At 33.4% G+C, this 13,478-nt stretch overlaps 2 protein-coding genes across 3 annotated transcripts in view; one reads left to right on the top strand and one right to left on the bottom strand.

Annotated features, from left to right (window-relative positions):
- The window catches only part of MCU (Mitochondrial calcium uniporter), a 204,944-nt gene that overhangs the window by 17,784 nt on the left and 173,682 nt on the right, over window positions 1–13,478 (bottom strand). The window lies entirely within an intron of this gene.
- The window catches only part of jv (javelin), a 155,900-nt gene continuing 151,948 nt past the window's right edge, over window positions 9,527–13,478 (top strand). Inside the window, exon 1 of the mRNA XM_076413361.1 lies at window positions 9,527–9,711. Within this exon, the coding sequence (XP_076269476.1) occupies window positions 9,665–9,711 (47 nt within the window). The 5' untranslated portion in view covers window positions 9,527–9,664. The remainder of the gene's footprint in view (window positions 9,712–13,478) is intronic.

Here is a 13,478-nt window from a genome sequence, read left to right as displayed (position 1 = left end):
CCATAAATATATATAACAATGATAATATATATATATATATATATATATATATATATATATACATATATATATATATATATATATATATATATACATGTATATATATATATACATATATATATATATATATACATGAATATATATATATATATATATATATATATATATATATATATAATTGTGTTTTCTATTGTGTGTTATGAGTTTAGTTTTTAGGTTTTATTCTTTGATATATACATCATAAAATGGAAACTTTTTATGCTATTAAACATTTATCAGGTCTTCAGCTATCATTTTTTTTCAAAAAACATTTACTGTTGATATATCGACTTCAGGTTCTCCAAAATAATGCTCTTGGTTTGTGGGAAAATTTCCAGTTACATAAAGGGACCTCATGTAAGACCTTTACTCCAACTAGGAATGAGATCGCCGTCACTACTGTACTAATGAAGGCCCCACCAGGAGCCTCTAAGTTGGTGTCCATTCAGGGTCTATTTTTTTTTTTCTCATTTTGCTACGCATAATTCAGAAACTCTTGCTATAGCTCGTGAGTCTAATATAATCAATCTTCTAACGGTCTGATGTTCGAAATAATGGCAGGTATTCAGTTAAAGCACATCAATTAAATGTACGCGATGATACTGTTGCGTGCCACTGTTTATCATTGAATTGAATGAAACATCTGAGTACTCTTATCGGAGCAGATCGCCAAGATAAAATCTCGGTTTGGTATGACTAGGAATCGGAAGGAAAACAAGGGTGATAAAACAATAAAGTGTAGTGCAGCGACTCAATTGGGGAAACTTAAGGGTGGAACAATAAAAGTTTTGATAAAAGCTTGTTCGATTATAAAGGAAATCTTATAACCAAGGTCGTCATGCCATATCTTATCAAAGACTTGTGCTACATCTAAGAATATAGCTGAAGATAGCTTTTTACCTTCACAGACTTTTTCAACTTACATCTGTTATTCTCGTACCTAGTCAATTGTGGAATAATAAACCCAGACTGATGCGCAAGTTTTTCGAATACTTTAGATAGTTTAGATATTACTGGTGGCAGCAAGATCGGTGATTTTCCAGGTTTTGGGAAATGAGATGATGATGATGACTCGGCGAATTTTCATATTCTATGTTCGGCAAATTATACTCAATATCAGTTTCGTTTGGTTTGAAGCTTTTTGTAGGTCTGCTTTGCTTCTTCTTTTCTCTTATAAGTGGACTGTGTAAACATGAACGTTTTAGGTATTTGGTGGCTTTCCAGAGTGAATAATCGGTTTCGTCAGAATAAGGTGAATGATTTTACCAGTATATTAAAGAGAAGGGGAAAATATACCAAGGAATATGGAGCATTTTGATGATATTAGCCTACTGTCGGACGCTTCAGATAGATCTTGCAGATTCTCAAAAGTACATGTACATTGTTGTGTAATAAATATATATTTAATATAAAGAAACCAAATTATTTAAATGACGCTGAGCAAATAATATTATGTATGTGACTGTATTCAATTTTAATTAAATTGATATATACGCAGCTTTCAGTATTTCAAATATGGAACTAAATTCCACGGTATATTCATTATGGGATTTTTAATGTTGTCGTTTCCGAACGTTAAAATATTTTATAGACGTACTTAATAACGTCATAAAACGATGTTGTTTAGTAGTTGCTAATATGCAACCGCGTCGATAATTGAAAGTTTGCCCGCTTATATTTGCCAGATGGAAAAGGCATTACCGCTAGAAAAAGTGTAATTAGGTCGACGACTATTTAAAAGAAAAATTAATTATAAATACTGCATCAGTTCGCCATCTAACGTCGGACGTCTTTTGTTTTTTCGCCGCGCTACCGTTAACTGACATGAAAAAACCGCATATGGTAAGAGGAAGATTTCGAATCACTAATCACCATTATGTATCTGCATTTCAAGCGGCTTTATGAGGTAATAATGATATACAATTAACCCAATCGATCTTAAAATAATTGTTTGCCTCATATATGTACAATTAAAGAAAACTATTTATTTTAGATAATTATTAGGTGTATATATTAGATGTATAAGTTAATATTTACGGATTTACGGGAAATTTATTGAGCATAAAAAATACTATAGAAGAAATTTAAGCCTAAACATGTTATCACGAGTAAACCCTAAAAATGACACGGATCAACATCACAGGCGAACATTTAAACATAGGAGATTCTTAGCCTTCTTGCATGTATGCCATATTGATATATAGTCTATCCAAAGTTATTTTGTACATACGTCATCTAAATTTGTGACGTTAAAACGCCGCAATGTTGCCGTATCAACTCTGAGTTTTAGTTCACTTTGGCTTTGAACAAAATTCTAAACTAAATAAAATTATTAAATCAAAATACTGTTATCAACTGTAATTTATTTTAGGGACACTATTTTCATATTATATCAGAACATATTTTTAATTTTTTTAGATATTTGAGAGCGTGTATGCAATATTCAGTGCAATACGTTTAGCAACACGCTAAAAAATATTTACCTAGTAAAAATGCTTACCTCTCCAACGAATTTTACTGGCAAGAGGGGGCCTCCAGTATCTCGTTCTTTTTAAAAGTAACTGATTAGAGACGTAGTCTGTTCTGTCTGGCTTCGGAATTTTCAATCAGAGTTATAATAAGTAGCGATTTGAAATTTATCAAAACAAGCAAAGCCTTAAGATCAAGTTTTCGGTTTATAACCTCTTACCACCACTGTTTTGAAGAATTTTGCAAACATTTGACAACCGGGCGACTTTGACAGGCTAGTTCGGTTACACATTCGAACTAGTCAGACAGCATTGTGTCTCCTTTTAACTAGAATAAAATGAGAAGGAAATATTGGCTGATTCTAAAACAAATTTACAAATTGCAGGCAGGCCATACATTAAACATTTTGATGGCGTATGTACAAAAAAACTTTGGATAGACTACAGATTGTTATAGGTTTGTTAAATACAATGATTTTTTATGTTTTTTTTGCCTGAAACCTACATATATCTATTATCCGAGAGACGAAGTGGTGATACCTTGAGTAGAGCTCCGATATAAAATCGTGAACTCGGGGGACTTTTTCTCTATGAATTTGATTATTCCTGGCGAACTAGGGGGTATTGATTATTCTACTGAGAATTTTGTTCTAAAAAACTTGAAGACGTTCTATCTGACTCGGTGAGACGTATTTGAGATAGACACTGGAGCCGTATAGAACGACTGATCGAACCACTATCTTGTACAGGATTGGCGACAACAGCATTGACCTTTCTGGAGGTACCTTTGAATCTGGAAATTCCAATCGAAGAGAAGACCGAGATAGATGACTTCCTCTGACCATGGAATTTAAGCGTTCTCGATTTAAAGGCGCGAAATGCTCGGTGCGAAACGCTTCTTGTGGAAAATGGCCTGTGTTTTTCTGGGTTGACTTGTAACCTCCAGATGTAACCAATGGACAGTCCCATAGAGTTGTTTCTGGAGACTGCCTAATATGTCGTGCTATACAATATATGCTTCTTGAAGAAGCAAAATAAGCAGTGTCGTCTGCATCAACTTGTAGTCTCTTAGGGATATTTGAAAGAAAACGATTAAATAAAGGTGTCAGGTGTCAGGGGGGAACCTTGTGGAACTCCTGTGACGATGATTTTCCAGTTAGAGAAAATATCTTTAATCTTTACCTGGAACGATCATCCGGAGAGACATTATTTGCTAAGAGCGGTTAAGTGATCGGACAGACTTAACCGAATGCATTTCACCAGTAAGCCTTCGTGCTATACCTTGTCAAAGACATCAGTTAGGTCAAAGAAGACGGCTCCAAGTCATTCATATAATTTGTTGATAATCGACAAGATTAAGTTACACGAGTATACACTGTTTTGGACTTGAGCAACCAAAAGCTATTTATAAGGAAAATGGGGGGGGGGGGTGAATCCAAATCAGCAACCCGTTCTATAAAATTAGTTTTAATTTTGAAAATATTCAATAAATTCATTGTTCAATGGCCATTTATTGAATTAAAAAGTATAAATCTGAAATGATTAGAGATTGAGCTCAGTCTTTTACAATGCCTGGAATCTGTTTCACGCATTAGGGTCCAATAGTAATCAGCACATTATGCCTTCATCCCAGAATCCTTGGTATCGCTTTTCGATGGATCACATTAATAAACATAACTTTTCGAAATATAATTTAGCGTGTTGCATCATGCAGCATTTTCAATATTCAAACCTATTTCGTCTGGAGTTTCGTAGGATAATATCTTGGAAAATCTAGAACTGCATTTCCTACATACTGCCAATGTTCCAACAAGAAAAGAAAAAATCATTTTGGAATTTGGTATATCGCTACCTAAAGTTATCGTAATTATACTCTACGTAAAAAACGTGAAAGGTACTCTAAACTTGACCATGTATGATGACCCATGTATTTTCGTCAAAATGCAAAATTGACATGGACATATTTATATTACGTAGTATTTTCAGTCATATTGTTATTATAAGATAATACACTTTCATTTCTTTGATTTCTTTTATTGCCTTGAAATTAAGTTTAAGATCGAAACTTTCAGTTTTCTACTAAAGTTTTCTTTTAGTGCTTCAATGGAGTCAGAAAGAGAATTCCGGGGCAACAGTCTGTCTTTGTATCGTCAATCTTTTTCAAGATCTGCGTTCAGAGAAATTTATCTACTAAAAGAACTTGTTAGATGTTAGAAAAAAATATCTTGTGTTTTTTGGTCAAAATCTAGATCATACTCAACACTGTTTCCTTCAGTAGCCTATGAAGATCATTTTTTAGATCCAAATATAAACGAATAAGTTAAAACTTATTACATAATCGAAGTTAAATTGTCCTCAATGATATATTTTCTTGCGATACATGAATTTCATGTTGTCGTGAATATTATTAGCGCTATACAGGTGTAGAAAGCGCAATTAGGTGTGTTGCAATATTATTTTTAACTATACCAGCTTAACAAGTTTATATAAACCTAGTTTAAACTCAGCTGGATACTGTAGAAAATGTGTATGAAAGGTAATATATAACCTAGATATAGAAAGAAATTAATTAAAGAAAGAAAGAAAAACATCTGACTGCAGTACAAGCTGGATATTGTAATTTTTTATGTTAAATTCTTGACACTGCTACGATTTCATGTTATTTTGAAAGAACATGCTACTGGGACATATTAAAATGATGATTAGAATGCTATGTCGAATGGGTTTCGAATAATGGTTATCATTTCTAAATTTGTAATTCTTGAAGATAAATTTAAAACATATCTGAGTCATGGGGAAAAACAAAATAATATGAAAACCATACTATATGTTATATTTTATTGCATTGCTAATTACATTTGAGGTTATAACTCTAACCTATAAACTATTGTGGCTGTAAAATTAACTGTAGCTTTTATATGTACTATAATGTTAAAATAAATTATATTTGATAATATTTTTGTTCAATTAATTTATTTAGATTAGAATTTGGTTGTAAGTCAAAGCCGCCAAATTGAACTAAAACTCAGAATTCATGCGGCAACATCGCTACGTTTTGATGTCACGAATTTAGATGACGTTGTAGCGACCGCTACGACCCTTTAGGCCACCACGCATTTACCTACAGTGATTTCAAAGGTTGGCAACGCCGGTGGATTGATACCATGCGTTTCCCGGCTATAAAAGACCACCACGACGACGTCTAGCTCTGTTTTCTTTTCTCTACCCCCTTGTAACAGTACCACTTCCACATCGTTACCGTACTTCCTTTACCTAACCTAATATCCTGTTCATTCTCCTGTCGACAACATGTATCATTCAATATCGAAATAAACAAGTTTTTATTCGACTAGTGTTTTCAGTTCCCGTGCGAATTCCGTCCACAAAATAGCAGTGAGTGTTTCGATAAACGACCGCATCGACAGTCACACATTCCGACCGACCAGACGAACATTCCTACAACGTATGTACAAAATAACTTTGAACCGACTATATGTTGTTATCTCGCAACAATATCTACGGAAATGACAGAATACATAAAATTGGTGAAGAGAAATAGTGGGCGAAACCGAAAAGTCGACTGACAGAGACCGACAAACATTAAAAAGGTTGCGGTAATAGTGAGACCAGAACTCAACAATGACTTAAGTAATACGGTTTCCACAAAAATAGTAACACGGGAGTTCAACCAAACTAACATTTTTGGATTCATGGCCCATACGCACAGCGAAAAAGGTCCAGTCTTGGCTAGAAGAGCATCAGATATCATTAAACATATTTCCTGGCCAGCTCAATCGTCAAATACATAATTGAACCGTTATGGGGAGTTTAAGAGCACAAAGTAAGTAGTTCCATTTTCAACATGTTTGAAGCAACTGACGGATAGTTTGGTTTGGAAGAATGGCACAATATTCTCTTGAAAAGTATTCAGACAATATTCACTATAGGATTACAGCTGTTTTAAAATCACATGGTAGTTCAGTACATTATTAATAAAGCAATAATGTGTATATATCAGGTGATTTGTCATATTATTTTGTCCGTCTCCTGTATATAGCGTAGAATAACAAATTTCCGTTACGGATAGTCAATTTTTGCAAATTTCTCAAATGTATATTTGAGCATTGTATCAAAATTGCAAAAATAGCAATTGTGTAGATTTAGAAAGGTTCTATTTTTCAAATACGAGTTATGGAAATTAGATGTATGAAAATAATTATAGGAAATTATCTGGGACAAGAAGGAAATAGATTATCTGGGCATAATAGAGTTATCTAGGATAAGAAGGGTTACATGTGGGTCGAAAATAACAAGCAGATTTTCGTATTCTTCTTTATTGAAGTATTCAGATAAGAAAACTGCAGACGACAGGAACCATGCAATATGTCACGATTGTAACAAAATGGAAAATCCACTACTGTAAGAATAAGTAGACGAGCACTGAGAAACTATACTGGTCATGAAAGCTCTGGGACTTTACAAGCGTTGCTGCAGACACTGGTTATTTGATCCAATATTTTCGCATCTTACGTCAGGAACCCGAATAAAGAGTACCTGGTGTAATGTGTCCGAAATTCTTCGGTTAAACAAAGTATCGTTAAATAAAGTTAAAGTTCTCGTTAACAATCGGTTACAAAAGAGTATACAGTTAATGCTACTTGTATTCAGTTTAACAATTTAATTGAAAAGTCCCCGGCCTGACACATAGATGGCGCTACTAGTAGAAAATCAACCATCAAGGATTGGTATGCTAAGTTTAGACGTGGTGAATTGAGCACCGAAGACGGTGAGCGCAGTGGACGCCCAAAAGAGATTGTTACCGACGAAAACATTAAAAAAATACACAAAATAATTTTGAATGACTGTAAATTGAAATTGAACGAAATATTTCTAAAGATATCAACTGAATGTGTACATCATATCATTCACGAATATTTGGGTATGAGAAAGCTCTGTGTAAAGTGCGTGCCGCGCGAGCTCACTTTTGATCAAAAACAAAGACTGATGAATCGGAGCAGTACACTAAGGACTACAGCAAGGACAAAATCGCCGAAAAACGGCCGCATTTGAGGAAAAAGAAAGTGCTGCTTCACCAAGACAAGGCACCGTGTCAAAAATCCATGAATTGGTCTTCGAATTGCTTCCTCATCCACCGTTTTCTCTAGATCTGGCCCCCAGCGACTATTTCCTGTTCTCAGATCTCAAAAGAATGCCCGATGGAAAGAAATTTTCGTCGAATGAAGAGGTGATCGCTGAAACTGAGGCCCATTTTGAAGCAAAAGACAAATCGTACTACAGAAATGGTATCGAAAAGTTGGAGGGTCGTTATAATCAGTGTTAAGGGAATTATGTTGAATAAAAGAACTAATTTTGCAAAAAAAATGAGTTTTACTATGGTAGTCCGGGGACTTTTCAATTGACCTGTTAATCCATATAATTATATTAGTTTATTTATTAATACAGACTCAAATTGACAAAAAAATTGCTTTTAAAATAGCTGCAATTCATCGCGGAATATATTCCGAGAATGTCTGAATAATTTCCAAGAAAATGATGCAGATTAAAATCTACTTCTCATTCTCTGCTCTAAAACGCCCTATAACTCCGGTTCAAATACGCTGAGGCCTGGTGATTGTGATAGCCCCTAACTACCTTAGTTGTTTGATGATATTCCGATACTCATCAAACCAACATTGAACCTTTTTGGTTGTGTGTTGTGCATTAGGTAGCACCGCTTCTTATAGTAAAAAGTTGATTACTGACGATGTCGAGATATTCATTGCCAGTAATCCGGCTAATGATGAGATGAGAGCCAATAATGATGCTAATGAGAGGACCAGTTGAATACCACGATATTGCCGACCAAAACAGCTTGGGCTTAAACTAAACCTTCTCTAATGGCTGATAGGGCGTAAATCTAAATTATCCTTAGATAACAAGGATTTGCTGTATAAGTCAATACTTAGGTCATTTGGACCTATGGTATTGAATTATGGCTCTAGCAACTATAGCATATTACACTAGCAACTCCATAGCTATGTTTCAGAGATCCCAGAATAAAGCTAACAAGCTAATTCAGCGCGATATCATCTTAGAATCCATAAAGAGTGTGATTCAAAATGTTAGTGCAAAGTGATCTGAAAGACTGTTTGTGCATCACAATGCACTCGCCAAACAGTTAAATGTGCTCGATGACAGTGCAGTGTGTAGGCTCAAACGCATACTACCATACTGATTAATAGTCACATAGAGTGAGATATAATAATCTCCAGAATAAGTTAGAATAGTCTTTAGAATACGATTTAGATTATAATTTTGTACAGCAGATCACTTACTTAAACGATCTTCTTCGTGTCAGTATAGTTATAGTGCATAACAAAAATAAAAAAAATTGTACTAAGGTTATATGATATTAGTAATGACTTTTATAGCATTATAATTTTTCTAAAAATCTTGAACTAACCTTTATAACTAGCGTTTTCAATAGGAGCTTCATTTGAACTATCTATTCATTCTGTGACTGATGTTAAGAAGCGTTACTTCAGTTATAATTAACGTCAGTAAATTACTTCAATATAATTTGATTGATATGAAGATATGATATCGATGATATGAAGAAAATTGCAAAAAGCGATCGAATATCAGCGAACGACCTAATTTATAATATTAATTGCTTAATATCAATAATTTCGATTAAGGCGTAAAACAACAATCGAAAATCGTGGACGACATGAGCAAATACCATACGGCAAACCTGCTCTCAGCTCGATCGGCGTACAACTCTCGTATTATTTATTATTTACCATCATCGGCGTGTTCAGATGAATGACCCGTTAGTCCATTTAACTCACCAAGCATAAAGTAAAAAAGAGAGGAATAAGAACAAGGAATCGCGGCTCCACGAAAAACCTGCAATTAGGTGCAGGACTATCAGTGTGCGGCCATATCTGGTTAAGAACGGATTTTCGAGGCATCGAAGTTGGCGGCTGTTGTGGCCAGATCGACGATAGGTCGGCCGGTGCGTGTGCTCTCGCGGTGAAGCGGACGTGGTTACAATTATTAGCGAACGGACGGCGATTGTGGTGAAGATAGGCGCGACGAACAGTTGTCAATATGGAGCGGAGAGTGATGTTCGTGCAGAAGAAGAGGCATTTCGAATGGTGGGAGAGAAGTTACCGAAAAAAACGGATCAAAAAAAAAGAAGGTTGGATTATTTGTTTACATAATTACCTTTTTCGGAATTCTCGTCTGCTGCAATTGTGTTAGTTTTCATCAATATAATAAGGTTTAAAATAAAAGTATTCTGTTTATAAGTTAAAAAGTAAGAGCCTTTGAGTTTAATAGTTAAATCCCACGGTGTTAAATCAGGCAAATCGGATGGTTGCGAAAGCGTTACCGGTTCATAACTCCGCCTTTTTGAAGCAACGCAAAGAACCCATAACAGTTAAATAATATCTTTTAATTTTTTTACTTTGGATTATAGTAATAGATCCGATTTTTATCACCAGTAACAATACGATTCAAAAAGCCTTTCCGATTTTGTCATTGAAACATCATTTGACACATAACCAAGCGTCTGCCGATGTCTCTTGGCTTCAATTCATACATCCCAAAAATATCCAAGCTTTTGAATTCTTCCCATGTTCATCATGTTCAAAAATTCTGCATTTTATTCTCGCATTTTACCCATTTCATCATTCGAGTAACGCCGTCAAATATTTAAGTGTTGATGTCTGAAATATTAGTATATTACCATTACTACTACACTTCCAGCTCTGTATCGGTCTCTATATGTGGGTTTCGATTGCTTTGTTCATCTTATTGTATTGTAGATTGATAGTTGCTTTTTGTTTTTGCTTCCAGTGTGATTCTCTTCTCTGACAACTTCTTGTATCTGTTGGCTTTTCCAGCTTTGAGATATTTCGACCAGTTTTCATTCTATTTATATCTCTCTCATACTCCTTTTTGTTCTTTTAAAATGCGAGATACTTTGTCTTTACTGTTTATGCATTTTTACCAGATTTTACGCAGATTTCTTGTCATTTCGCGACAAGTTCGTGTGGTTTGTTTCATGTTTTAATGCAAAATCAATTTCATATATCCATGGATAGATGTCGTCGTGCAGCTTTTCGTTGGAGCTAAGGATTGGTAATTAATCGTAAAACCTTGTTTTGGGTGTAATTTCTTGATGTTTTACAGTCTTTAGTTGATTTCAGACTAACCAGTAGATCTTATTGACTGCTCCTTTTATTTTTTCTATAGCCTTCGACAGAAATATATATTTTGCCATGGTAACTGTGTCGTCAGCAAAAGTTCCAAGCACTGTTTCTTTTGCTGTTGGGATATCAACACTATAGAGCAGATACAGGAGTGGCCCCAAAACTGTAGAACTTCAGCCGAAATAGGTTCAAGTGTTGAGAATACCCATTCATGCGAGACTTTCAATTTTCTTTCGAAAAGATATGATCCTAGAAGTCGGCCGTAATTCCGCGGTAGCAATTTGCTCATTTGTAGATTAGTCCCAAATGCAATAACCAGTTAAAAGCTTGCGGGGCTTCTAGAAACAGGGCAATATTTCTTTTCTTCGAATGCCTTATCAACAACCGCTGTTAGTCTGTGCACTTGGTCGATTGTCGAGTGGTGATTGCGAAATCCAAACTGGATATCTGATATTTCTAAAAATTATTTAATACATTTTAACAGTAGTTTCTCGAATAATTTTGATATCGCAGGTAGAGATATAAGCCTGTAAGATTCAACTTGTTTTGCCGGTTTGTCAAGTTTCTTAAGCATAATTCTTCGAGCAACCTTAACACATTCCGGAACATACTTTTATATATAATGCTAAAATATTTCAATAGAGTTTAATATATAAAGCTCATACCACCTATATATATTAGGTATGTCTATAATCCCTTCTGTATTGATCTGCTTTATAATAGATAACTGTTGGACCCTAAACAGCCCTAAAGGTCATTATACTAGCTCACTCAAGTTACCATACACACACCCTTAGAAGGATAATATAATAAATACTTAGAATACACATGTTAAGATGTATTTAACTCGGAACATTTTCTGTTATTATTAAACTAGCTTCATATAAAAATAAAACAATTTTTTGTGTAGCATTATTTTTTTATGAAATATAATGCATTTGCCAAGTTTGTTATACTAATTTTACGAATGTTGACATCAATTTCAATCGGACTTAAGCAGATATAATTAACAGTTCATGAGATTATATGAAACGCATGAATGGTATTATCTGTAAACGGGTCTTCTTCATTTTCTTATTGGCTTATTCATATAATTTTTCAACTAAATTAATTACTACTAATAATAAATGTAAAATTATACTTTTATATGCACAGTCTTATTTTATCCTACTGAATATATATTTTTATTTTTAATAGAAGTTAAACACAGAAAATTAGTTATAGTAATTATTTATAGTGAAAAACTCTCAGTCCCCAGTTGATCTAATAATGCTTTGATATATAAACTGCTGCTGAAAAAATTACATTATTAACCTTAAAGTATTGGAAAGACAAGTCAATAAAGGACTAAAGAAAATAGTTTCACGTTGTCCACTCACTCGATAATCATTCGAGGAATTTGACTGTTTAGTTTAAATTTCTATTATCAGCATCTGTAAAGAAAACTTTATAGACTAGTCTACTAGTACGCAGACATGGTGTGACATGTTGACACGGTGGTATCAACCTGACGTCACTTTTTATTGGGAAATACAATTTACAAAAAAATACCGAAAAAAAAAATTAAAATAAACTTCCAAAAAATGTTAAATAAACTCGAAACAACTCAAAAATAACTTAATAATAAACCCTAAATAATGATAATTCCCAAAAATTTACATATAAATATATAATAGTATATATAATTACATTATTATGTACTATTTATTACGATTATTATGTACATATTTTATTTTAAAATGTTTTTTTAAATCTGATTATTTTTTAATTTTTAGTGAGCTCATTTGGTGATTGATATGTATCTGCTATCATTGTACTCAATTCAACTCAACTTAAAATAACAATTTCCTTCGATTAGATATAAATCCACACTAGTAATATAAGAAAAATCTAATATAGCGATAACTTAAGTGTTAATACACCTAGTAATTGCTATAGTAACATTGAATAACCTACAATAAATAATTTTCATGGTAATTTGACATCTCCGATTATTTATTCGATGAATAAGTGTGAAAAGTAACTGAATCGCATTTTAAACATCTGTTACTATGTTTACTTAATAGTTTTAATGAATAATGGCTTGGGGAGCACCGTTAAAGAATTAAATATGCTCTTCGGCGAAAAGAAAAGAGTAACGAAATCAGTTAGAAACATAAGTGGCTTTCAAGTCGTTGCCATTGTACTTCCAGTTAATGAGGAGGCTTTCAGGAAGGTTCGAATATATTATTTATATATCTTGAATGTTATTTTTATGGCATACTAATTATGAAATGTTATATCAAGAAAATAAATAAAAGTTCATGTCGTGTATTTCATTAATATTTTTTGAAAAAATACTAATGCAAATTTTTTAATAAGGCATAATTGGGTTTTATCTTAAAATTACCCCTATAAAAAATATGCTACAATTATTTCTTCTCTAAGTTCTAAATTAAAAAATGGTCATTAAAAAAACGTTTCCTTTGCTTTATTCAATTATTATACATTTTCAGATAATATATCAGGTGGTACAAATATTATGAGGTGATTTAATGTGTTCTAAAAATTTTTTCGCTTAAAAAACATACTTTGAGAAAAATTGGTACAGAATGCATTCATCAAAACATTTTTTTTATCACTATAATTTGCTATACTTTTTTAATTTGCTGATAACATAGCGTTACCGTATCGAAAGAACGATGTCAATTTGAACTATATTACCTTTTACAGTTTAGCATATTAAAACCTTGTGTTAGCCAAACCATGGTGC

Source organism: Rhynchophorus ferrugineus, unplaced genomic scaffold (assembly GCF_030347505.1).
Source record: "Rhynchophorus ferrugineus isolate W39M unplaced genomic scaffold, kcgeb_rfMv2 rfM9, whole genome shotgun sequence".
Classification (NCBI taxonomy): domain Eukaryota; kingdom Metazoa; phylum Arthropoda; class Insecta; order Coleoptera; family Curculionidae; genus Rhynchophorus; species Rhynchophorus ferrugineus.
This window is presented reverse-complemented; position numbering and strand designations above follow the sequence as displayed.